General features: G+C 45.9%; 1 protein-coding gene across 1 annotated transcript in view; it reads right to left on the reverse strand.

The window, feature by feature from the left end:
- Positions 1-24,473, reverse strand: part of KIF18B (kinesin family member 18B) — a 30,906-nt gene extending 6,433 nt beyond the window's left edge. The window contains exons 1-12 of the mRNA XM_081166254.1: positions 24,061-24,473; positions 18,389-18,719; positions 14,967-15,124; positions 11,732-11,836; positions 10,823-10,933; positions 8,168-8,365; positions 6,778-6,954; positions 6,577-6,651; positions 4,295-4,410; positions 2,398-2,512; positions 1,256-1,371; positions 406-632 (exon numbers count right to left, since the gene is read on the reverse strand). Of these exons, the coding sequence (XP_081022380.1) occupies positions 406-632; positions 1,256-1,371; positions 2,398-2,512; positions 4,295-4,410; positions 6,577-6,651; positions 6,778-6,954; positions 8,168-8,365; positions 10,823-10,933; positions 11,732-11,836; positions 14,967-15,124; positions 18,389-18,707 (1,717 nt within the window). The 5' untranslated portion in view covers positions 18,708-18,719; positions 24,061-24,473. The remainder of the gene's footprint in view (positions 1-405; positions 633-1,255; positions 1,372-2,397; positions 2,513-4,294; positions 4,411-6,576; positions 6,652-6,777; positions 6,955-8,167; positions 8,366-10,822; positions 10,934-11,731; positions 11,837-14,966; positions 15,125-18,388; positions 18,720-24,060) is intronic.
- Positions 24,474-27,651: the final 3,178 nt, after the last annotated feature.

Genomic DNA, 27,651 nt, shown 5'->3' on the forward strand with positions numbered 1-27,651 from the left:
ACCCTGAGATCATCTTCTGAGGCCCTTCTTTGTAGGCCTCCTCCTCAAGAGGTCCAGAGGGTGGCAACATGAGAATGGGGCCTTCTCTGCAGCGGCTCCCCGTCTGTGGAATGCTCTCCCCAGGGAAGTTTGCCTGGCGCCTTCATTATACACCTTTAGGCGCCAGGCAAAAACATTCCTTTTTAACCAGGTCTTTGGTCGATTTGATCCTATGCCCTTTTAAAATGTGGTTGTGGCGGTTATTGGGTTGTTGTTTTTATTTTGATGATATATTTTGTGGTTTTATATTCTGATTTTGTTCTGTGAATCGCCCTGAGACCTCCGGGTATAGGGCTGTATATGAATCCAACAAATAAATAAAATTAAAATAAATTTCAACTCTGCCCCCACCCCCCCAAGAATCACCATTATCCACGAGCTGCTGCACTTCTGGCTCCAGGCTGCCTCGAGTAGCCACATCCAGTTCCCCAACTTGCTCCTTTACAGTGGAAACGTCTGGGGCCTCACAGGCCTCTCCCGACACCAAGCTGCCCAGGCCTTCAAAGTCAACCCTCGTATCCGGGGTGAGGAGGTTGGCAGCTTTCAGAAGGGCATACTGCCTTTGTGCCACGTGCAAGATTGACGTTACCAGCCTGAGACAGTAAGAAAGATCGAAAATAACCACGGGATCACAATGGGAGAGACGGTAGCAAAGGCTGTGTGTGCAACGTACGATTAAATCACATGGCTTTCCCCAAAGAATCCTGGGGAACTGTAGTTTGCCTTTCACAGAGCGAAAGGTTCCAGGTCCCAGGATTCAAGTAGGGAAAGTCGCGTACTTTGAATGTATGTTGTGTACGCTGCAAAAGAGCAGAAAGGAATCAGCACAGTTCCTGCCCACCCTGCAGATAAGCAGTAAAGTGGTACCTCGGGTTAAGAACTTAATTCGTTCTGGAGGTCCAATCCTAACCTGAAACCGTTCTTAACCTGAGGTACCACTTTAGCTAGTGGGGTCTCCCGCCGCCGCGTGATTTCTGTTCTCATCCTGAGGTAAAGTTCTTAACCCAAGATACTACTTCCGAGTTAGCGGAGTCTGTAACCCGAAGTGTTTGTAACCCGAGGTGTTTGTAACCTGAGGTACCACTGTATTTTGGAAAGAATGAAATGACTGTGACATCAATTTGACTGTCAACCTGATATGTGCTTAAACCTGCACGAGATGACAGGATAAGAAGACCTCGCTCTCCCTGTATCGGGTGGAAAGACATCGACTCACCTCATCAGCTGCTTTTTATCCATTCCTTGCAACCGAGCATTCAGCTTCTCCTGTTTCTCAGCTGGATCTGAGGACTCTGTGCCACAGCAGCTGGGGTCCCCCCCCAGTTCTTGAATCTATCAAACACAGCAAAAAGGTGTGTGTTGGGGGGGGGGTTATGCTGGTGTAAAATTTGTATAATATATAGGTAAAGGTAAAGGGACCCCTGACCATTAGGTCCAGTCGTGGCAGACTCTGGGGTTGCGGCGCTCATCTCGCTTTATTGGCTGAGGGGGCCGGTGTACAGCTTCCAGGTCATGTTGCCAGCATGACTAAGCCACTTCTGGCGAACCAGAGCAGCTCAAGGAAACGCCATTTACCTTCCCGCCGGAGTGGTACCTATTTATCTACTTGCACTTTGACGTGCTTTCGAACTGCAAGGTTGGCAGGAGCAGGGACCGAGCAGCGGGAGCTCACCCCGTCATGGGGATTCGAACCACCGACCTTCTGATCGGCAACCCACAGCGCCACCCGCATCCCAGTATAATATATACCGGATGCTAAATTCTACCCATCGTGTGCAACATGCCCAACTGACAAATGGACGATCTGAATAACCGCTTGTAGTTTAAAGGTGAATTTTGGACATAATGGAGATGTAAAAGATTTGGATTATCATAAAAGATGCGGGAGGAAATGATTAGCAATAGGACCCACAAAGGGGAGGAGGGAATTCCAGGAGATTTTTTGGAATCTTGGCTTTTAGGTTGTATGTTGGATATGTGATTGTAAAAGTTTAATCTGAAAAACCAAATAAATAAATTTATTTTTAAAAAACAACACACAATTGGACGAGCTGCTGCGATGTCATGCAACGCTCCCAATTCCTCTGGGTGCGGATGATAAAAGAACACCCTCAGGGTGCTGATCAAAGCACCCACAAATCCACTTGCTGCCCCGTGGGGCAATCCCTGTGGGGTGCTCCGGGATTAGCCGAGAAACGATCTCAGCGGTCAGTTATAAAAACAACCACGTGTGAATCTTTTAAGAGAGGCACTGCAGATACTGAGCGGATCTCTGGGTGGAAAAGCCTCAGGAAAAAGGATCCACATGCTGAGATCTCCTGACCTTGATGCCCATCCCACAAACTTCCTGGCCCTTACCTGCTCTGCTGTGCTGCTTTTTCCTGAAGAAGAGGCGCCATCATTCGGTTTCAGCAGCTCTGCCTCGCCATCGCCCTTATCCGGGGCTTCGCAGTCGGAACAAGCCTCCTTTGACCTGTACCAAGTGCAGGAGTGGGGTGTCACCAACCATTCTCTACCAAGCGCTGGTAGGAAACCCAAAGGACATCTGGTCTAACCTTCCAGTGCCCTGCTTCTGGGGGCACAGCCTTGCTCTGTTTGAGAAAGTCTGCAGTGGAGGTGAAATTCAAACCAAGGACGTCCTGTTTCATAGCTTGGGCTCCTAGACATGACGCCAGCTCTCAGCCGGTTTTATTCTCATCCACGACCCACTCCTGCCCTCCGATCCGTACCTCTCTCCTTCCCCCAGTGCAGTGCCAGATTTACATATAAGCTAAACAAGCTATAGCTTAGGTCCCCACTCACTTGGGGGCCTCCCAAAAAAATTAAAGGGAAAAAAAAACACCTGGATGTACATTTCCAAAATATAAGATAAAAAACAAATAAATAAAATAAAACCTACATACGGCAACAGTGTTTTGTGTTGTGTCGGCTCCTATGATGTAAGTAATGGGCCCCGCCTGCTAGCCTGCTCCCTAAAATATCACTGGTTTGCTGTTACTATTTCATGTTATAGCAAGTTTCTAGAGACTAGATTATGAGTCTTTGTAAATTGTGTTTCTAAAGGAATTTTTGTTATTGCCAAATGCCATTGTGTTTGCATTATTAAGTTTGCTATGAATAAAAAATCATTTTAAGTTAGGACTTAATAATTATTTCACAATTAATATACTTCTTCGTAATTGTATTTCACTATTAATATACTTCTTCTTAATTGTATTTCAGTTCAACAATTACTTTCATAAAATACATACTTCGTTATGTGCAAATGGCTTTAGATACCTATTAGGTCCATAAATTACCATATAGCCTATATTCAACACAAAAAACTGCGACAATTTGTTGTTGACAAAGGACAGCTGGACATATAAAGGGCCCCATTACCTTCAGTAGCTATGGGCCTTATCAAACCTAAATCTGGCCCTGCCCCAGTGATAAAAGTAGTTAACACTAGATGTTCACATAGCGTGCATTGAAAGCTCTGTTATGCCACTTTAAACACTTGCTGCTTCCCTCAAAGAATTCTGGGAGCTGTAGTTTGTTAAGGGTGAAGAAAGAGTTGTTCGGAGACCATCCCTTCCCTCTCAGAGGGGTTTAACAATCAACTCCACTTCCTAGGGAAATCTGGGAATTGTAGTTCCGTGAGGGGAGCGGTGTGTGTGTGTGTGTGTGTGTGTGTGTGTGTCTTCTAACAACTCTCAGCACCCTAAACAAACTATAGCTCTCAGCATGGTGTGGATGCGGGCATTTTATTTTAATTTCGGCATGACTATAAACTGTTTATTATTGCTGTTATTATTGTTATTGTTGGTTTCTATTGATTTACTGGTCTGTTTGCTGCTTGCATAGGATATTTTGTTTTCTTTAAATGTTTGATGTTTCGTTGTGTTTTTATATATGTTGTAAGCTGCCCAGCCAGATGGGCAGGATATAATTTTTTAAATAAAATTATTATTATTAAATTATTATTGTGGACGAAGCCCTCTGACAGTGGATCCCACAACACTTGAGAATCTATTTTCTAAATAGAGGCAAATTTCTAGGCCTCGTGGTTGCTGTGGTTAAAAAAAAAAAAGGAAAAGGAAAATTTAAGCACTGCATGTCTCTGAATATCTTAGAAAAAATAGGAGCCTAGGTTTTTAGGGAAGGAAAAGAAGAGGCTGTGAGGAGGACTTCGGGCTGAAACAGATCCTTCAAATCCTGGGGTCCATGATTGGCTAGATTTCAGCTTTAAATGCCTCACTTTGCACAGACCTACCTGATGAGCTCATCCTGGCCAGGTCTGGGAGGAGTCAGAACAGCCGGTACAAGGTGGGGTCTAACCGCTGGGACATTTTCCTCATAAGCTCGGAGCCGCCCTCTTAATTCGGCCACCTGAAAGGCGTATTTTTTTTATTTTTATTTCGCACACAGGGCGAAGTTCCCAAGATCGCAGTGTACTGTCTTTATTACAAACCAACCATGGTTTCGATTTTCCATTTAACATTTGCATTCACGTGTAAATCATAATCATATACAAATAGGATTCTCTGAATCCCTAGACTTCCCTCTACAGGTTCCATAGTTACTCTTTTCCAGCTGCATTGTATAATGTTCTCCATATTTTCTTTAAAAATCGGTTATCACCATAGTTCCTGTCACATTGCAAGTGTTTTTTTAAAAAAACCCTGCCAATGTTTTTAATTGTTTACTGTGTTGTCCTGAATGACATTTTCTATGGAGGATTAGTTCTAAGGACCTTCACGAGTGGAACTTGGCCTGTAGGGAACATTTGTACAGTGGTGCCCCACAAGACGAATGCCTCGCAAGACGGAAAACTCGCTAGACGAAAGAGTTTTCCGTTTTGGAGGTGCTTCGCAAAACGAATTTCGTATGGGCTTGCTTCGCAAGACGACAATGTCTTGCGAGTTCCTGCTGGTTTTTTCCCTCCCCCCCCCTTTTCTAAGCCGCTAAGCCACTTATCAGCTGATCCGATCAGCAGATAAGCCGCTAAAAGCGCTAATCCGCTAATCCTTCAATGGGCTTGCTTCGCAAGACGAAAAAACCGCTAGATGAAGAGAATCACAGAACGGATTCTTTTCGTCTTGCGAGGCACCACTGTATCTGGGGTCTTCAACACAGCACCCGTAGACACCCTCAGACAACCCTCCTGACACCTGCTCTTCCTCAAAAGAATAAATAAAGTTTTACGGCTTTTGAGTGGGTGTTTTCTGCCTGTCTCTCACTTGTTTGGGGCTGCGCTCAGGTGCTTTTTCCTGTTGCTTACTGAGACTCACCGGTTTTTTCTTCTGTAAAGGCTGTATTTTCTGGTGGCCACACCAGTTTTCTAGATTTCTAACTAGGCCTCTGGCAGTGCCAGATTAAATCCTGCCAAGGCCCCACGGCAGTTGAAATCTCTCTTGCCCACCACATGTGCATACTCTAGTGGGATAACACTGAACTAAGAAAGCTTGATTGCCATTTTCTTTCAAGATCAAATCAATATTAATTTTGACCCGTTGTTGCAAGACCCCTAAAAGGCATGAGGGACCTGCTCTGCCAATTTAGTAATCCGGCACAGGCCGCTGGGTCCCCAAAAAGGACAATGTTATGGCAATGCTAACAGGGAGTGGGAGAGAGAAAGAAACTGTAAAGCATCGATGTGCAGCTAGACAGCAAGAATCGACAGCTGGACTGCCACACAGCATAGTTTTGAGCTCCTTGGCACTGCGGTGAAACTTTTAACCAGACAGAGGGATTGCATACCTTGTCTAGCAATTCAAAAATGCCCCACTGGCCAGGGCTGTTGGCTAATTCTGGAGGTTACGCACCGTATTTTTCGCTTTATAGGAAGCACCCGACTATAGGACGCACCTTGTTTTAGAGGGGGAGAACAAGAAAAAAAAAATCCTCCCCTCTCTGCTCAGCGCCCCTTCAGCGAAGCGGCAGGAGAAACAGAGCCCCCTCCATTTCTCCTCCCGCTTGGCTGAAGGGGCGCTGCACAGCTCTCCCTCTCTGCTGAAGCCAGGAGAGTCTTGCTCTTCCGGCTTCAGCAAAAGGAACCCGAAGCCTCTTGAGTGCAGAGGGAACTCGCGCTGTGCTCCGAAGGCTTCAGGTATAGCTCCCTGAAGCCTTCGGAGCGCACCGACCCCTCTCGCTCTCCAGGCTTCAGGGATAGCTGCCTGAAGCCTTTGGAGCGCAGCGCGAGTTCCCGCTGTGCTCCGGAGGCTTTGGGTTCCTTTTGCTGAAGCCGGGAGAGCAAGATTCTCCCGGCTTCAGCAGAGAGGGAGAGCTGCGCAGCGTCCCTTCAGTGAAGCGGGAGGAGAAATGGAAGGGGCTATCACTGAAGCCAAGGAGCCTGCATTTGCTACATAGGACGCACACACATTTCTCCTTAATTTTTGGAGGGGAAAAAGTGCGTCCTATAGAACGAAAAATGCGGTAAGTCAACATGACTAGTAGCTATGGACTACCATATTCCCTGTGAAGAAGGCTTCATTATACGACGACCCCCCGCTCTTCCCCAGGTTCCCACCCAAAGGGAAAAAAGGGTCTGCTTACCTCTGCTTTCAGCTGCTCACAAACCGCTGCGTATTGGCTGATATGGCAATCCACACTGACCACGTTGCTTTTCATCTGCAGGCCAGGACAAAGCACAGAAAGCAGGTGATTTTGAGATGGGGGACAGAGGAAGGCTGTTACATTTTTGCACAAGTTGCAATTCTGGCCTGATTTAATAGGTTGCCTTTCTCGGATACTTACTAGGAGTTTGATCTCTTTAGCTCGGTTGGCATACTTTAGGGTGTTGTAGGTGTCCTCGTAGGAAAGCGCAGAGGGACTAACGGCGGCTATCATTATGGTCCGGCAGTTCCCACCGATAGAATCCTTTAGGAGGCGGGTAAGCTTGCTGTCCCGGTATGGAATGTGAGGCTTTTTGCCCTGTGGGCCAAAAGGGAAGCAGAGACGAAAATTGGGTTTATAAAAATCACGTTCCCACAGGAAAATGCCCACAATTCCCCTTTAATTCTTCTGTGGCGACTGCGACTACAGTCCCATGTGCACGCCTACCTGGAGGTAAGTCCAAGTGACCAGAGTGGGTCTTACATCCGAATAAACATACCTGGTGCCGATAATGCCAAGGTTGCAGGTTCAATCCCCATAAGGGACAGCTGCATTATTAATATTTATTAAAATTTAGAACCTGCCCTATTCCTGCCTTGCAGGGGGTTGCACTAGATAACCCAGGGGGTCACTTCCAACTCTACAATTCTGTGATTCTATGCAGAATATATTGTGCTGTTAGTCTTACAACTTCACCCCCTTGTGGTGAAGCTGAGCTATAATAGAGAGTGGAAAGGACTCCACTTTTCAGCAGCTGGTTTATGCAAAAAGTTTGTGTGCAGGAAACACTTTATGAGAACAAGTAAGGGGTGGAAGATTTAGAAGGGAAGTTACAGCACGGCATTATTTCTTTATAAAAACAGACAATATATTGAATGTTAGAATGATGTTCGAATGAAGTTAAGCGGTTTCTAGCTGTAATGATATAAAAGAATATGGAAAATTGGATTTTTAAATAGGTAAAAATTTAATGTTACAATATATTAAGATTAAAGATCAGGATAATATGGAGGGAAAGAAATTGCTTAATTAATTAACTGAATTGGAATACAAAAAAGGGAGGTATGAGGAAGTCAGGGAAACAAGGATATGAATGTAAGATATGGAAAGGTTGAATTTTTATTTTCCTTTTTTAATCTGCGTACTTATTCTGTATTTTTCTTGTATTTTTATTTTTGTCTTTTATTTTTGCATTTTCTGCTTTAATGCTATTCCTTTTTCTGAAACTTTAATAAATATTTATATATATATATAAAAGACAATATACGCTCTTTGCCCGTTCCGAATCATGCTGCATGTTTTAAAGCCTCTACCAGTCTGGATAACGCGGTCAGATTTATTATGTTGAAAGCCTTCGAAGCTTTTTTTGTACACACACTTTATTATATAAAAATATGTACGCGGGAATGACTGTCACTGAGTGAACTCAGGTGCCCTTTAACAATGGCCAAGGGTGTCCCTGAACAGTAAACCCAGAGGCAGACCACAGAAATTTAAACCCAGGGGCAGGAAGAAGTAGCAAAGGCGTTACCTTGGCATCCGCCAGGCTGTTAATGACGTTGATGAGAGCCAGCAAGGAGCGGTTGATGTTGGCCCCCTCGCGGCGGCGCTCCCCTTTGGCCTTGGTGGCAGAGGCCCGCTCTGAGCCTGCCAAGTCGATCAGACTCATCTTGGCCACCTGAAGGTCCCGGGTGATGCCCACAACGCGATCCCGTTGCTTCACATGGATCTGAAAAAGTTAAAAAGTGCTGCATCCCTTGGTGTGGGTGGAAGAGCACTGAACTTCCTTGATAAGCAGAACTGGAGACAGCCAGTTGAATCTGCGTTGGTGCTGACCTTTAAAGCCCTAAACAGCCTCGGCCCTGTATACCTGAAGGAGCATCTCCACCTCCATTGTTTGGCCTGGACATTGAGAAGTGAAGTTACAGGGAATCAGGCAGAGGGACTTCTCGGTAGTGGAACGCCCTCCTATCAGGTATCAAGGAGATGGAGAGCCAGTGTGGTGTAGTGGTTAAGAGCGGTAGTCTCGTAATCTGGTGAACCGGGTTCGCATCTCCGCTCCTCCACATGCAGCTGCTGGGTGACCTTGGGTTAGTCACACTTCTTTGAAGTCTCTCAGCCCCACTCACCTCACAGAGTGTTTGTTGTGGGGGAGGAAGGGAAAGGAGAATGTTAGCCGCTTTGAGACTCCTTCGGGTAGTGATAAAGCGGGATATCAAATCCAAACTCCTACACAACACCTGAAGACAGTCCTGTTATTGGGAAGTTTTTAATGCAGTTCAAAAGCACGCCAGTGCAAGTAGATTAATAGGTACCGCTGTGGCGGGACGGTAAACGGCGTTTCTGGGCACTCTGGTTTCCGTCACGGTGGCCCGTTGCGCCAGAAGCGTTTTAGTCATGCTGGCCACATGACCCAAAAAGCTGTCTGCGGACAAATGCTGGCTCCCTTAGCCTGAAAGCGAGATGAGCGCCGCAACCCCAGAGTCGCCTTCGACTGGTCCTTTACCTTTTTACCTGCCCCACAAGAATACAGATCGGATCAAGGATCCATCTGGTCTAACCTCCATTTTCCACAGTGGCAAGACAAAATATCTCCAGGAAGCCACACATAGGGCAACAGATTAAAGGTAGAAACTGTCTCTCATGTCTTGTTACGCTGTCGTTTCCACAGGGATATAGGCTCGGCATTTATCACCCCTGCTATACAAAAATCTCCAAATGGGTCCGAACTTCAATGTCTAAAATCCCTGGTAGAGGACAAGGATCCCAGAGATCAGGCTAAGGGAGGCCAAACTCTGTGCAGGTGCCATAAAACTTAGGGAACAAGCTGTGCTACCATAATGACTAAGGCCTTAAATGACAATTTTAGGTTATATTTTAGTGATTAAGATTTAACTTATATATTTTTAACTGCTGATATATCTGCATTGTCCCTATTATAAAGGACCATTAGGTCTAGTCATGACCGACTCGGGGTTGCGGCGCTCATCTCGCTTTATTGGCCGAGGGAGCTGGCGTTTGTCCGCAGACACTTAAACGCTGTTTACCTTCCCGCCAAAGCGGTACCTATTTATCTACTTGCACTTTGATGTGCTTTCGAACTGCTAGGTTGGCAGGAGCAGGGACTGAGCAACAGGAGCCCACCCTGTCACGGGGATTCAAATCGCCAACCTTCTGATCGGCAAGCCCTAGGCTCAGTGGTTTAACCCACAGCGCCACCCACGTCCCTGTTATACCCAATTGCAAATTCAAATGTATCCCTATCATGTTTTATGACTTCCCTGATATTGTATGTGAGTTGGAACTGGTTTGTGACCAAAATAATGAAATTTGATGGAGTTTTTGTTTGTTTTTTGTTTAAGGCTTCTGCAAGGCTGGTGGGTTTTTCCGATGGGCGTATTCTGCTACTTAGCACTGACACAATAAGAGTGCATCACTCGTGGTTTTCTAATGCGTCATTAATTGCTGCTTTATTAGTAGTTCCGTGATGCTTCATGGTGTTACCACACTACAGTGGTGCCTCGCAAGACGAAAAGAATCCGTTCTGTGATTCTCTTCGTCTAGCGGTTTTTTCGTCTTGCGAAGCAAGCCCATTGACGGATTAGCGGATTAGCGCTATTAGCGGCTTATCTGCTGATCGGATCAGCTGATAAGCGGCTTAGCGGCTTAGAAAAAGGGGGGGAAGGAAAAAAAAACCAGCAGGAACTCGCAAGACATTGTCGTCTTGCGAAACAAGCCCATAGGAAATTCGTTTTGCGAAGCACCTCCAAAACGGAAAACTCTTTCATCTAGCGAGTTTTCCGTCTTGCGAGGCATTCGTCTTGCGGGGCACCACTGTACTGCCATATGGAGCGGCAGTCTTCCACTATAGCACAAAGCAAGTGGGAGCAAAACAAAAACACCACAGCATTTGTGGTATGAAAAGCTGCAGGAGTTCAGCAGGAAGTTGCAGGACGATCACCAATTTGAAAGTAAGCTGTGTAACCGCCCCAAAACCTTTTGTGGGATCGTGTACGACTGGCTAAATGCCATCACAAGAGCAAATCACCATGAGCGTACAAAAAGCTTTCACTACATTGAGGGACAGAAATAATATTTCCTGTATGAAGAGGGAAAGGATTCTCTTCCTAATTACAGTGCCCTGCCAAAGTTGCGTATGGTCCCTAACAATCTCTGCCACACTTACCTGGAAGACTGCATGGGAGCGCGAAGAGGTGGCGTTAATGTCTGTGGGGTGCTGTGTACGGTTCAGATTTCCTCGCCTCAGCATCTCCAGGAGTTGGCCTGCTGATTTTGGCTAAAAGTCACAGGCCAGCAGAGAGAAAGAGAGACTGTTTAGTTAGGAAATATGTGGAAAGAGTAATTTAATATTTAACTGTAAATTTATGTAAGGTTATTTTTTCTTTGTATGTGTGGATTTAAGATACTGTATGATATCTATGAATTTCAATAAAGGATTAAAACAAATAAAAAGTCACAGGCCAGCAGAGAGAGAGACTGTTGAGAAAAGCACGTTCCACAGCCACAAATAGTAACTTCTCCTTCATGTTCCCACCAGAGCTGAAGAAATCCCGTAAGCAAGCGATGGGCTCTTTAATTACATATATGTACAGTGGTACCTCGGGTTACATGTGCTTCAGGTGACATACGGTTCAGGTTACAGACTCCTCTAACCCAGAAATATTACCTTGGGTTAAGAACTTTGCTTCAGGATGAGAACAGAAATCGTGCAGTGGCGGCGGCAACAGCAGGAGGCCCCATTAGCTAAAGTGGTGCTTCAGGTTGAGAACAGTTTCAGGTCAGCATGACTAAACCGCTTCTGGCGAAACCAGAGCAGCACATGGAAATGCCGTTTACCTTCCCACCGGAGTGGTACCTATTTATCTACTTGCACTTTGACGTGCTTTAGAACTGTTAGCTGGGCAGGAGCAGGGACCGAGCAACGGGAGCTCACCCCATCATGGGGATTCGAACCGCCAACCTTCCGACCGGCAAGCCCTAGGCTCAGTGGTTTAGACCACAGCACCAACCGCATCCCTATATACATATATACCCCCCCATATTGTCCTCCCTGCAAGGCAATCATCGTACCCACCTGGTGATAAGACAGCCCTTGTACCACAACCCCTTTCTCTGGGTCCTCCTGAATGGCCAGCGGGCCCTTCGGTTCCAACAGGTCGTGGATCTGCTCATTGTACACCTGGAAGAAAGAATCGGGCTTCAATACAGTGCATTTAAGTCTCCTGGGAGTCAGCACTTCAGAAGTGGCTTTCCGGCTGGGGCAGAGCAGCTAGTTTTCCAGCAGGTGTGTCACTGTCGCTCACAGGGAGATGAATTTAGCGAGGTGCAAATACCCTAGCAGAGCCAATCTGGTGTTCCTGCTGGGGTGTTTGCTCCAACCCCTATCATGCCTGGAAAATCAGCTTGAAGCTGTAGCTAAGAGCACAACTCCCTCCTGATCTAAGCAGCAAGAGAGTCACCACTTGCTGTTTCAGGCTGCAGGCAACTGCTCATGTTTCTTAAATTCAGATAAACCAGTCAATCAGTTTTCGGGGGCATCTAGTGATCTAGATGTGGGCAGGGAGGGAACTAAAAAGTTCATTCATTCTCTGACGATTAAAAAGTAGCTTCATCCAATTCTGATGAAGCCTGACATGCAAAACCAGGGCAGGGCCTCCCCAGCCCTGGTGCCGGCATCGTGGCCAAAAATTAGTGGCCAAAATTGTGGAAACCTTTTGGGAAAAGTGTATTTCTGAGGTTTGATGGCTCATAAGGCCACTTATTTTTGGAGTGATACCATAAAATTATATATCAATGGAGAGATATTTTAATGAAGAGTGTAATGCAACAAAGTTTGTTCAATCACCTGTATTCTATCAAAAGTTACAGTGGTGCCCCGCAAGAAGAATGCCTTGCAAGACGGAAAACTCGCTAGACGAAAGAGTTTTCCATTTTGGAGGGGCTTCGCAAAACGAATTTCCTATGGGCTTGCTTCGCAAGACAACAATGTCTTGCGAGTTCCTGCGGGTTTTTTCTTCCTCCCCCCCCCCTTTTCTAAGCCGCTAAGCCGCTTATCAGCTGATCCAATCAGCAGATAAGCCTCTAAAAGCCGCTAATAGCGCTAATCCGTCAATGGGCTTGCTTCGCAAGACGAAAAAACCGCTAGACGAAGAGAATCACAGAACAGACTCTTTTCGTCTTGCGAGGCACCACTGTATAGCCAAAGAACCAGAAAAAGGAAGCACAACTTGCTTACGCTGATATGGAGGAACTTTCCTTCATTTGAACATAGCCAATGGGCATGAGAGTTTGGAGAGCCAAGCAGGTGTTATGAGCCACCAAACCTCAGAAATACACTTTCCCCAAAAGGTTTCCACAATTTTGCCCACGAGTGTACCAACCCTGTTAGCAAAATATATCTTTTTATTTTTAATGTATCTGGCTGTTTTAATGGTAGTTTCATCAATGCCTCTAGTTTGGGTAAGTTGCCCCGAATACTTTGTAGTAAACAAGGCAACACGTATGGGGAAACAAACAATCAACTGGAAAGTTTTCCAGATTTTTTAATTATTATTTTTTTTGAGGGAGGAAAGCCAAAGCAGATTGCAAGCAAACAAGAGCACCCGTCCGTGGAACGGCCTTGCCAAAATCACAGCAGCTAACGGTGGGCGTATCTCTCACTGTTACAGGCATGGCGCGCTACCCTGTAAAAAACGGGGCTCCCTTTGAACCGGGGAACGCACTAGATGGAAGTTCTGCCAACCAACTAGATTTTACAGGTCTGAACTGCACTTTGTATGCCATGGGCAGGAGCCCAAGGACTGCAACAAGCAGGGCCGCAGTGATTAATTGATTAATTAGTTAGATCAATTGCTTCGAAGCTTTTAATCAACTAAAAAGGTGCCTCCAATTAATCAGGCAGCTGGTTGTTTTTTTAAAAAATGTAATTTTTAAACACAATTCACTTATGGAAACTGTAGGTGGCAAGCACCCTCTCCCTCTTCTGAGATGATGTCTCCTGCAACATGTGCGCATGATCCAATATCAAAGAGCTTTCTTTGACGGTGTCTCTGTGCTTTCCTTCTGTGCCACATCTGGGATGGTGGGGAACCTGTGGCCTTCCAGATGTTGGTGGACTCCACCTCCCAGCATCCTTCACCATCAGCCATGCTGACAAAGGCTGATGGGAGTTGGATTCCAATAACATCTGGAGGGCCACAGATTCCCTGCTGCATTCCATATTGTTCCAGAGACTCCTCTAAATCAGAAGCCTTGCCTCCTGCAAATGGAAAGTGCTGTTTTACTGGCACATGGTTATTTGTCACAGCCCCCAAAAGGTGTCCCTCTCGTGCCAGAAATGTAGCGTCTTACCCATATGCAAAATTTATCAATAGATTAATTGATTATTCATCATTTAAAATGCCTTTAATCAGGTTGCAGCCCCAGGAGAGAAAACACGCACAAGACATTTTTGATTGTAGCTAAGCTGGTATGAAACTTGCCTTCAGTGCCTTGATAATACATAGAATCATAGAACTGGAAGAATGGAAGGGACCCCATGGGTCATCTAGTCCAACCCCCTGCAACGGACATTTTCCTGCGTTGGACCCCATCTGAACTATACATTTAAATGAGCATCATGCCACTTTAAAAAGTCACTTCCTTCCCCCATAAGAATCCTGGGAACTGGAGTTTGTTGACGGTGCTGAGAGTTTTTAGAAGACCCCTATTCCCCTCCCAGAGCTACAATTCCTGGACTGGTTTAACAATCAATTGCTCTTCTAATAAATAAACAAAAATAAAATAAATCCAACACTTTTAACAGGCTATAAGATTATTTAATGGCCAAAGGCGTGGTTAAAGAGAAATGTTTTTGCCTGGCGCTTAAAGGCACGTAATGACGCCACCAGGAGAGCCTCTCTGGGAAAAGCGTTCCACAGATGGGGAGCCACCACAGAAAAGGCCCTGTTCTCACATATATGCTACTTCAGGCAGCCCTTCTGAAGAGAACAAGACCAAGGGCAAGCCCAGAATTTCCACTTGCCTATCTGTATGCGTGGAGGTCAAACTGCAAAACTGGGTTCCTGCTAGGGGCGGTCTGACCTCTGCTATGTTTTTTTTTTTTATAATAATTTTTTTTATTGCTTTTTTTCCAAGGTCGGAATACATCGTCAGTAACACAACAAAAGCGGTTTTACAGAAAGAAAAAAGAAGTTATAAAAGAAAGATCACTTTTTCAAATCGATTTTCATGATCAATCTGCTATGAACACTGCATCTCTCTGCAGCCTAAGGTAGAAAGAAGCTGTAAGACATGGGAGAGGGTGATACCTCCTGGTAGGAGACGAGGACCTCGCAGTGCTTATTCTCCTTCCTGGCCTCTATTTGCTTGTACAGCTCCTCCATGGTGAAGTACATGATGCCCGGTTCCTTCTCCGATCCCAGCATGGTGTGGGTCTTCCCTGCACCCGTTGCACCGTAGGCAAACACTGGAAGAGAAGGAGGCCACAGCCACTGAGTCAGCCCCTAATTGTCAGGGATGTGCACTGAACCACCTGGATCACTAACAGATGCCGGAAGGCTGTTCAAATCCTGGGGCCAACGTACAGTGGTACCTTGGTTCTCAAGCTTAATCTGTTCTGGAAGTCCGTTCCAAAACCAAAGCGTTCCAAAACCAAGGCGTGCTTTCCCATAGAAAGTAATGCAAAACGGATTAATCCGTGCCAGACTTTAAAAAACAACCCCTAAAACAGCAATTTAACATGAATTTTACTATCTAATGAGACCATTGAGCCATAAAATGAAAGCAATGAACCATGTACTGCATTCACACAATCAATCAGTAGCTTAACTGGGTTCCACACAGTCACAAAAACAAAACAAAAAAGAGCCACAAAAACGCAAAACAAATAGCAAAAACAGACAGACCTCAGCGAACACTCAAAACGGAAGCGTGGCACTCAAAATGGAGCATGTTCAGCTTCTGAAAAAAGTTCACAAACCAAAACACTTACTTCCAGGTTTGCAGTGTTTGGGTTCCAAGTTGTTTTGAGTACCAAGGCGTTTGAGAACCAAGTTACCACTGTACCTGAAGGAGGATCTCTCCTGCTCCTGTCATCTATGAGGGTCACACAGTCCAGGTTAGTATTCCCAGTAAATAAAAATCAGTTTCCATGCTAGACACCAGTGTATTCTGGACATGACCCACAGGTGGAGATGGGGCAATGCCCCTGCCATCTGGTTCACTGAGAGTCATGGCCAACATTCAAAATTTGCCAGGTACATTTTGCACCTGGCTATCAGCCTCTTGCAACCAAGTGAAGATGCCCAGGTACCAGGATGCCTGCCAGCTCCCTCCAGGCATCTGGAGGTGCCTGCCTGGGAATTCTTGGGTCTCTACTGTTTTCACACACTATAACAATACATCCTGTAGAATTCTACCCGTTATATCTGCACAATCGGAAGCAAAAAGTCATATTGAAATATACAACTTTTGAGCCGTCTAGCCCAGAAATGGCAACTAGGAATTCCATTTCGCTGACTGTAACGCTGGTTTAAGGAGCCATTTGCGGTCTAGCTTATATATCTGAGTTTCTAACACTGGCCAAGGGTGGCTTCCAGTTCCATCCCATAAGTTATATCTGCACAATCGGAAGCAAAAAGTCATATTGAAATATACAACTTTTGAGCCGTCTAGCCCAGAAATGGCAACTAGGTATTCCATTTCGCTGACTGTAACGCTGGTTTAAGGAGCCATTTGCGGTCTAGCTTATATATCTGAGTTTCTAACACTGGCCAAGGGTGGCTTCCAGTTCCATCCCATAAGTGCCAAATGGCGTCTCTTTCTAGTCTAGTGGTTCCCAACTTTTTTTGGCAATGCTCCACCTAAGCATCTCTAAAATCCTGATGCCCCACCCCCCCGGACATATACAATATTTTTCGCTGTATAAGACGCACCAGACCACAAGACGCACCTAGTTTTTGGAGGAGGAAAACAAGAAAAAAAATATTCTGAATCTCAGGAGCCAGAACAGCAAGAGGGATCACTGCGCAGTGAAAGCAGCAATCCCTCTTGCTGTTCTGGCTTCAGGGATAGCTGCACAGCCTGCATTCGCTCCATACGACGCACACACTTTCCCCCTTACTTTTTAGGAGGGAAAAAGTGAATCTTATAGAGCAAAAAATATGGTAATTCTGATTATTCAAAAGGTGAACTCCTATTCACGTGGAGAAAGCCTAAAAGGCTATTAACTTGGTCTAAACAAGCTTCCAAAGAATTGTGATCGAAGTTTAATACTTTAGATACACTTACCATTTGTATTTAGAGTTCTATAGCAGTAATTATTATATTTGCCTTGCTTATAAAGCACGGGACCCACGAGAAAGCGTCATACATTCCCTCGCTGATAAATTGCGAATTTCCCAAGGTAGATACCCACCGATCACCAGTGCTCAAAGCAGGTAGCGGGCCAAAAGACTGCACTGAAAAATGGCAACTGCTCCAAATGAACAGCTTTGGAGCGGTTGCATTCAGGGGGAAATTCCAAAACTGTTGACTGAGTGCTCTCGGAGCGCTACTCCCCCTGAATGCGCTCAGTGTATTTTCTGTTTAGATAACCTCTCCATTATCACCAGCTGACCGCTGTGTACATTCCGATTTTAATTTTAAAAATGTGTGCCACAATATAGACCGTACTTTTCTGTGTATAACACGCCCCCATGTAGAAGACTCAAATTTAAGAAAATATGAGGAGATGGCACAGAGTTGTTGTGCTTTTCTTGGGGGGTTTACCCAGGGTTGTTGAGCGTCCTTTGGGGGGATTGCCAAAAATTGCTCACGTGCACGCGCCGCAAAATCTGCCTCTCGTCTGTCCCTCGCTGGCAGAAGCTGCCCATCACCCGCCCAATTACCACAGCGTCAGCCAATCAACACCAGCCACTGACGCAGCAGCCAATAACACGCCCAATAGCTGCTGACAGCCGCGGCAGCAACCAATCAAATGTCCATCCTATGCACTATCCATGTATAGGACGCCCCCAACTTTTTAGCATAATTTTTAAAGAAAGAAACCTAGTCTTATACAGTCATACCTCGGATTGAAGTAGCTTCGGGATAAGCATGTTACTTTCGGGTTTTGCCGCTCACGCATGTGCAGTCAAATTGATGTCACGCGCATGCGCGGAAGCGGCGAATTGCGACCCACGCAGACGCGGGGTGCGGTCACTTCTGGATGCGAATGGGGTCCGGAACGGATCCCGTTCGCATCCAGAGGTACCACTGTACATGGAAAAGTATGGTATTTATATACTGTATGTGAGGCCCCTAGAACCATAAGAAATGCAAAAAATTCGCTGTTAATAACTGATTCTCGAACTGCCCCCCTTAAAAATCAAATTGTCCCCCTGTGGGGCGTGTGCCCCACATTGCGAACCATGGCTCCAGCCTTTATCTATGGTGTCAGGCCACGGCCTTGAATAATAATAATAATAATAATAATAATAATAATAATAATAATAATAATTTATTTGTACCCCGCCCATCTGGCTGGGTAGCTTCCGCAAAGACAAAAAAATACACTAAGATGTCACACATTAAAACTTCCCTGAACAGGGCTGCCTTAAGATGTCTTCTGAATGTCAGGTAGTTGTTTATCTCTTTGACATCTGATGGGAGCTGAGGTGGAGCTGGAGCTTGAAGACTGCCTGTCTCGACGGCAGAGCCAAGTGAAGCCCCACCACTCCAGCCTCCTTACCTGAACAGTTGTAGCCATTCAGAACACCGCCCAGGATCTCTTTGGTCGTATTCTCAAACACCTCTGCTTGGGTAGCGCTCTCGCCGAACACCCGGTCAAAAGCGAACGTCAGGTTCTTGCCTTTCCTTTTCGACGGAGGGTCCTGAGCTTGGGAGAAGACCCCCGGCGGGCTGGGTTCCTCGGGATCAAACACCAACATAGAGTCTCCGACCACCCGCACCACGCTTTGGCGGTTCCCCTCCCGCTCGCGGGGGGTCTGCGGCCGCACCCGCACCACTACCGCCACGCTGCCCTCACCAGCGGGCGAGACGTGCGCCATGGCTTCAGGGCTCTGTGTCAAAGAGAGGACATTTTTGTTAGGGATTGTAGGACAAGACCTGCCAAGAAAAACAAAGAATTTATTTACGTATGCTACAACAGCGGCAAGAGTCTTGCTAGCACAAGGATGGAAGAATGAGGAAATCCCAACGAAGGAACAGTGGCAAGAAAAACTGACAAGTTACGCAGAGTTGGCTAAATTGACATATAAATTGGGGACAAGGACAACTGTGGCTTCAAGGAAGAATGGGAGCTTCTAAAAAGACAACAAAATGAACTGGACTCCTTGGCAGGTTTTGAATAAACATACATAAATTTATTGGTTGATAACATGTTAGATAGATAATGTAAGGATATGTCAAATTTTATAACATGCAGAGAATAACATGTGCGGAGAAATCAGAGAGAGGAGCTGAGGAAAGTCTTTGGAGGGGGAGGGGAGGGACGGATGAAAGGGAGGGGGAAGGGGGGGGAATAATGTACGCTATTATATGGTTTGATAATTTGTTATGTTGAAATTCCTAATAAAAATATTTTAAAGAGAGAGGACAGGAGCATGTCAACATGCGCAGCGCCAGAGTCTTCACATCCCTGTTGATTCTGAGCGGGTGCTGAATTGCTCTTGAAGAAACTCTCCAAACCTGGCCACATCCACATTCCTCGTTTAAAACAATATCGTACCACTTAAAAAAGATAGGACTTCCCCCGGGAACTGTAGCGTGTTGAGAGTTATTAAAGGTAAAGGTACCCCTGACCGTTAGGTCCAGTCGCAGACGACTCTGGGGTTGCGCGATCATCTTGCTGATGGAGCCGGCGTTTGTCCGCAGACAGCTTCTGGGTCATGTGGCCACCATGACCAAGCTGCTTCTGGCGATCCAGAGCAGCACACGGAAACGCTGTTTACCTTCCCGCTGGAGCCCTGAATGATGGTCAGGGGTGCCATGGGCAACGCTGGCCTCTATCCCTCTTTCCTTCCCTCCCTCCTCTGATGCCCTCTCGCATCTTTGCCTCCCAAAGGCTTGTCCAGCTGTTTGCTGCAGCAGCCCTGTCTACAAGCTCCCCAGGCAAATGATGCCTCTGGGGCCTGGCCAGGGGTTGCTGAAGCCAGGAGCTTAGAGGCCTCGGAGCAAGCAGGCAAGTGGGTGAGGAAGTCCAGCCAGCCAGTCTGCCAGCCCTTGCTGTTGAGAAATGGACAGACAAGTGGGAGGCCGGGCAGGCAGGCAGGTACTGCACCAGCGTTACTTGGGCTTGCTGTGTGCAATGCCTGCCTGGGAGCTGAGTGTCCGGTGCTGAAGGAGAGCCTTTCTGCCATGCAGGCCTGGCAGCGCCTGCTGCTGCCACCCAAGGTAAGGTGCTGGCCTCACCTTTGGCCAGTCTCCATTGGGCCACTAAGGCTGTGGGCATCCTTTTCCCAGGCTCCTGTGGGGCGGCTTGAGAAGGTGGTGTAGGAGCAGCTCGGAGGACTCCCAAGGAGAGGGAAGGAGGCTGAGGGAACATTCCACAAGGGAGGGTGTTCAAAAAAAGGGTGAGAGGCTCCCATCTCTGTAGGCAAGGGGTGACATAACTGGGCTCCTGAGCCCCACAGGGGTGCTGCAGAAAGAACGTGGTTGGTCAAGGGAGCTGTGGACTCAAAAAGGTAGAAAACCTCTGTCCCAGTTGGTTTAACAATCCATCCTTCTTCCCAGGGAACTACAGTCATACCTTAGGTTGAATGCGCCTCGGTTTTAGCGCGTTCGAGTTGTGCTCCGCGGCAACCCGCGTTACTTCCGGGTTTCACCGCTTGCGCACTCAAAATGACATCACGTGCATGCGCAGAAGCAGTGAAAAGCGACATGCGCAGACCTGCCATCACTAGTTGCGTTTGCTTCTAGATGCGAACAGTACTCTGGAACAGGTACCACTGTATAGGAATTATAGCTCTGGGAGAGGAACAATGCTGGTGGTCAACAAAAGAGGTTTAAAGACTGCCTCAAGGCAAATTTTAAAAAATGTAGTATAAACACCAACAATTGGGAAACACTGGCCTGCGAGCGCTCCAATTGGAGAACAGCCTTTACCAAAGGTTTCATGGGCTTTGAAGACACTCGAACTTAGGATGCAAGGGAGAAACGTGCTAAGAGGAAGGCACACTTGGCCACACCGTGGTCAATTCCTGCCTGGAAACCTATGTCCCCACTGTGGAAGGACATGTGGATCCAGAATTGGCCTCCACAGTCACTTACGGACTCATTGTTAAAATTGTGTTTATGGGAGACAATCTTACTCGGCTACGAGTGATCGCCAAAGAAGGAGGAGGAGTCACCTAACAAAGGGGAAAGCCATGATTGCTTATAGTGGTATGATACTTCTGTAAATGTATAGTGCAGTTGGGAACCCTGGGGACATGCATACACAAGTCAACTAAGTTTGCATAAGGAGATGATGGTGAGATAAACAAATTGCAATTTCATATGTCATCTATTCATTCACAGAGAAAAACCATTCTGCTCCAGTAAGCAGGGAAGTAGCAAATAACCAGCCACATGCCAGCCAACCACCTAACTCTCCTTGGAGTCCTTCACAATGTCTCAACAACCTTCCTGAAGTTCAGAGCCCAGCAACTGAACACAGGATGATAAATTTGTCTTGCTTTAATGCTACTAAGGCAACAAATTTACAGCCCTGTTCAGCCACAAGGGATTAACGGCCAAAGGCACTCATTGATTGATTGTACCGGCTAATCAATGCATTCATTTGTTGCAAGATTATAAATGTGGGTTTTAATAACAGCTGTCCTCTCTGAAAAGAGCAATCACTTCTGACGGCTTTGTAAGGCAGTGCCTTCACTTCTACTTCGGGATTCAGGCCATGTTCACAAAATCGTTTCTAAAGGGCTCAATTTATGTCTTCAGGGACAGATCGGAGCAGATCAGAAACATCCTGAAACTGAGGAAAATGGGAAATGTCTAGCGGGGGCCACATGTAGTTGAAAGGAAGTGCTGTGCAAAGTCACCATTTAGCAATTCTGAGAACTGCAAATCCAACATTTTGGAATTCCTTTCAAGGGGAAAGCCGAAAACAAAAACTGAAGTCTAATGGATTAATACTTTGAATCATTGCTTTCAAAATCTATTCATCAAATCTGTTATATATATATATTCTAAAGGGTAGTGCTGTGGGTTAAACCACAGAGCCTAGGACTTGCCGATCAGGTCGGCAGTTCAAATCCCCGCGACGGGGTGAGCTCCCGTTGCTCGGTCCTTGCTCCTGCCAACCTAGCAGTTCAAAAGCACGTCAAAGTGCAAGTAGATAAATAGGTACCGCTCCGGCGGGAAGGTAAATGGCGTTTCCGTGCGCTGCTCTGGTTCGCCAGAAGCGGCTTAGTCATGCTGGCCACATGACCCGGAAGCTGTACGCCGGCTCCCTCGGCCAATAAAGCGAGATGAGTGCCGCAACCCCAGAGTCGGTCACGACTGGACCTAATGGTTACCTATATATATCCTGGTTTTCTACCACTATCTGTTGTTATATTTTGGCATGGCCTATCATATTTAACAGAGGGAATATGAGCAGCACGTTTTTGGAATCACAGAAGTTTGAAGGGACCCTAAGGGACATCTAGTCCAACCCCCTGCAAGGCAGGAATATGCAGCTGTCCATTCCAAGGATTGAACCTCCAACCATGGCATTATCAGCACCACACTTTAACCAACTGAACTATCCACATCTTAAACTGCATTTGATTCTTGTTCTTATTATTTATATTTTAAGCTGTTGTGGCCTGAGCCAACATCACGGTGTGATGGGGGCCGAATAGACAAGGCTGCAATCCTAAATCCACTTACTGGGAGTAAGCCCCATTTAATTCAATAGGGTTTACTTCTGATAAGATATTCTTAGGGTTGCAATGTCAGTAAGTAAATAAATAAAAAGCAGTTTTTGTATGGCAGTCATGTTTTTAGCAGTGGTGCAGAGGACTGCAACAGGATTAGCAAAAATCAAGTATCTGCTAGAGTAAAGCTATCATTGGATAAAATACATTTGCCCCTGCATTTAAAAATACTAGGGGACTGGGAATATCTGGAATGATCCTGTATCACCAAGTGGTTTAGCACCGTTGGTCAAGTCAATATAGATTAGTTCAGTCCTTCATTCTCTAAAATTAATAAGCTGGTATCAGGATGTTTTCATATGTTCGCAAATGGAAGGGAAGCAAAAACATACAGATATTGTGTTTTACACTAAGGGCCAAACAGCAGCTTGAGTGTGGAGAATTATGTGGACTGGGAAAACAGCGCAAGAGGGGAAAGTTAACCCTCTCACTCGCTGAACCTAGGTCCTAATCTGAACCCCCTATCTCAGGGCAGCTAATAACATTTATAAAAACAGACAAACCAAAAAGCCCCAGGAGATCCTGTTCACAGTTCTCCCACGACAGTTTGGCTTGAAATGTATATTATATTTGATGTGTGGTGAACATCCTAAACGCAGACTGTGGTCTGTGGTGCTCTGTTCCGAAAAGCCAAGGAGATGTTGCAGAATAGCCACAAAATATATATTCTTGGCCCTATACTGGATTTGTTTCTTCTGAAGAAACATGAGGCTATTTTGAGGATGGTCAGATCAAACAGGCTAACAAGGCTAATTTCCCCCCGGGGGGGGGGGGTGTAACCAGCAGCTTGGCCTTAGGGCACGATTTCCTTTTTCATATGTCACTAGTTTTTACAACAATCCCCATGCAAGAGGGGTCGGGGGAATACTCATTTTTAAATTCATATAACCCAGGAGCAAAAATGAGTGCTTGTTCAGCATAGAACAACCCCCTACCCCCCAAAAAAAAGATTATTACACGATCCACTGACATTCCTGGCAATATTCAAGAGGTCTCAGGCTGAGGGAGCTTGAGAACCTGTTTTATAATATTGTTTTGCGGTTGTGAAAGACGGGTCTGTTGGCTCCCTCGCCCTTTGGTGAGGTCTTCATGCAAAACCCACCCCAGTGCCTCCCATTAGTTGCCAACGTTTTAACCAGCCCCTGCTCCTATGCCTTTAAACGGCAGCTTGAATACCAAGAGCCTGTCGGGGAGTTTTCTTTCTTTCTTTCTTCGCAACATGGAGATCCATCAAGGGCAGGATGATCCCCAGACATTGATAGATCTCCACGATGTAAAAAACTTCCCGATCTGTTTTCTGCGCATTGCAGCCGCCGAAGGCACTAAAAGCAGGAAAGGCTGTTCAGTCGACGATGCAAGATAATCCTCGTACCGTGTGGCCACCAGACAGAATCCTATATTATATACAGTATATTTTTCTTTCCCCCCCCCACGGCAATAAAAATCAAGCACCCCTAAATACATTCTTTCTATGTCCCCTTACCGAGATCCTGCACGCAGTTCTGCCTCCCTCGACTCGCCAGTTCAAATCTCCCGGCCACGCCCCTTCGCCCGCTTCCCATTGGTGGACTGGCCTACCACGCGCGCCTCTGGACTTCTTCTAATTGGCCAGTCTGTTCCTTTGGCGAGGACAAAAATACTGTGGAGGCGGCCGGCCTTTCGCTATGCATGCTGGGAGTAGTAGTTTCGGTTAGGCTTGGGGGGGGGGATGCGAGGGAACTTCTGAAGCTGGCTTTTTGCTGCAACCTGTAGAGAAACAGTAGTGTGATAGGAATTTTGAGGTCTTAGATATATGGTAATGTTCATAAGTGTACCAGCCAAGCACATACATAGATCAGCACAGGAAGACCGACCTGGAACCATTTTTGATTCCCAAATTGTCCCAAACTGACCAAATGCTCTCTCTGCAAGGTCAAAGGAAAATGGAAAAGCCTCCCCATTGTCTTTTCCTTCAGAAATCTTGTCTTGAGGGTATGTCTGTGTTTGAATAGGGTGTGAGCCTGTGACCTGGCCCAGGAACCCAGTATTTATCATTACAAAGGACTGGCCCCAGGCAAGCCAATCAAGTAACCTGCCAGACAGGAGATAAACAAGGACAGGAGAAAAACAACATTAAAATTTCTGTTTTAGACTGCCTTTTCTTTGATGTAGGTATGATGTTTCTGGGGGTGGTCTTGATCTACAGGGTAGCAATTTCAAAAGTCCATACAGTGGTACCTCGGGTTACATACGCTTCAGGTTACATACGCTTCAGGTTACACACTCCGCTAACCTAGAAATAGTGCTTCAGGTTAAGAACTTTGCTTCAGGATAAGAACAAAAATCGGGCTCTGGCAGCGCGGCGGCAGCAGGAGGCCCCATTAGCTAAAGTGGTGCTTTAGGTTAAGAACAGTTTCAGGTTAAAAACAGACCTCCGGAACGAATTAAGTACTTAACCCGAGGTACCACTGTATAAGGCCTTGGGCGCCATTGTTCTGGGCTCCTCCTCTCTCCTGTGTGTGGTGAGTGAGGACCCTGTTGCAACAGATCAATAAAGATCAAGCTTACTAGCTGCTTTGCTTCTCAATATTCTCTGGTTGGCCTCTGTTATTCTCTCCTACCAATAGGGAACCTATGTAAGGACTCTATATGGGCTCTTGGATACCCCATAAGGGAAAATGGCATTTTTTGTTTATAACAGTAGCACAGTACAACACTGGGGGAAGAATAACCCTGGATAATGTGTCTTGATACAGAAACATGTGGGTATATAGCAATATCATTAAAAAATACTGTTGCAAAAGTCGGGTGGCAAGAGCCTGTACGGTTCCAGGAAAATCACCTGGGGACTGTGCTCTTTTGGAGATCTGAGACACGGTGGAGACTCGTAGCTTTAAGAAATGTGGTTTATTCACCTATTTACGCCTTCAGTCTGCATGGAGGGGGTCCAGATCCTAGAACACGGTCATTTCTTTTCCCCCCTTTCCAATAAATTTTTATTGTTTTCTTTACACATACAATTGTAATACACATAAATCACATTATTACCTTAGCTCTGCCGAGCTTATGACTTCCCTCCACCCCTTCAGCGAGCATCCTATGTTTTCTTATATCGTGTATTCTATTTATTTAACTTACATCTGCCATACGTTGTAAGTGTTATAAGAGGAATTTACTCAAACTTTCTTGATACTCCTGTTCATCCTGGTCTCGAATTCTTCCCGTCAATCTGGCTAGTTCTGCGTAGCTCATCATCTTCACCTGCCATTCCGCAATGGTAGGTATTTCTTGTGTTTTCCAATTCTGGGCTAGCATATTTCTTGCTGCAGCTGTGGCATACATAAAAAATCTTTGGTCCATCTTTTTAATTTCTTTCCCCATCAACCCCAACAGAAAGGCTTCAGGTTTTTTTGGGTGAAGTATATTTAAATTTTTTCTTGAGTTCATTATAGATTAATTCCCAAAAATTCTTCACTTTACCACAGGAGAACACGGTCATTTCAAACGGAGGTTGTTCCCTACAGCAGTGCAGTTCCCTCCAGTCTTAGGGCATCTCTCCTCATTCTGCAGTTCCTCAAGACAGCCTCCTTTTTTCGCTTGCATTCTAATGCTCAGTTCTGTGGGTGCTTCGAAGTACTAATGGTTAATTCGCAGGGAAACCAAAATGCTTGTTTACAAAGCTATTGAACTACCAACCTTACTGTACGCTTGTGAAACATGGTCCACTTATAAACTCTTACTTCCAATTCCTCAAAAGATTTCTTCAACGGTGTCTCCGAAAAAAAATACGCATCACTTGAGAAGACAGGCAAACTAATGCAGTGTACTGGAAGAAGCAAAGATCTTTAGTTCTCTTAGAATGGCAATGGCACCTGTTAAGTTGTAGGTGAACATATCAGACGACACAGCGATTCTTCAAACGGCTCTTGTTTATTCACAGGTCAGAACAGAACAGAACAGAACTGAAGGGTTAAGCCAGCCTGCTTATATAGAGCTCCAGTACAACGCAACTGTAACAACTTTCTGTAACTATCCAATCACTGAAAGTCACTTTCAATCCCTTATTTGCATATGTGGACCTGAGTGAAAACTATCTACAGTATCCCCCTGCTGGCCCAGGGGGAGAACTTCAGTACATAACACCACCCATCTAAGAGGCGCTGGAACTGAGTTCTGGCTGGGAAAAAAGGCCCTGTGGAGGCCCGATAAAGTGATCAGGTGAACCTGTGCTCCAGCATCACGAAAGGAATGGGTATTTTGGCTGTTCACAATATAATGAATGTCTGTCATGTTCCTCCTTAGTCATCATGGTGTATACATGTGTGATACAGGGCCGTGCCTCTCCTCCTGAACGGTTATTTGGGAAGTCTCAGAGAGAGTTTTATCCTGGTCACACGGCTCCCTGTCCATATGGTCCTTTGCACTCCCTTGTGCAGGGCTGTCTAGTAAACAATGTCAGGAAAGCGGAGTTTGACTCCTGCCTCGAGCGACCCAAGGTGGTGTTCGTGTGATCTGTCTCAAATCCATCATTTTTCATTAATCTAGGTTATGCTTCTCCACATGGTCTTCACAGGCAACATGGCGTCATGACAGTTTACGTCTTTTTTGTGTGCACTTGTGCTCCTGATGATATCAGGAAAGTTCTGCACAATCCCTCTTCCAACACTGCTCATGCCTGGACAAGTTTCAGGGCAGAAATACTGCTCCATTTCCAGTCACTGACTGCACATCCTGTAACTTCCTTCTGAAATCCTGCAACTTTTCATGCCACAAATATTTTGGGGGTGGGTAAGTTGCTGTTATGGTGCTGGAGGAGACTCCTGAAAGTCCCATGGACTGTAAGAAGATCAAACCTCTCCATTCTTAAGGAAATCAGCCCTGAGTGCTCACTGGAAGGACAGATCCTGAAGCTGAGGCTCCAATACTTTGGCCACCTCATGAGAAGAGAAGACTCCCTGGAAAAGACCCTGATGTTGGGAAAGATGGAGGGCACAAGGAGAAGGGGACGACAGAGGATTAGATGGTTGGATAGTGTTCTCGAAGCTACCAGAATGAGTTTGACCAAACTGCGGGAGGCAGTGGAAGACAGGAGTGC

Source organism: Podarcis bocagei (genome assembly GCF_964188305.1).
Source record: "Podarcis bocagei genome assembly, chromosome: 13".
Classification (NCBI taxonomy): domain Eukaryota; kingdom Metazoa; phylum Chordata; class Lepidosauria; order Squamata; family Lacertidae; genus Podarcis; species Podarcis bocagei.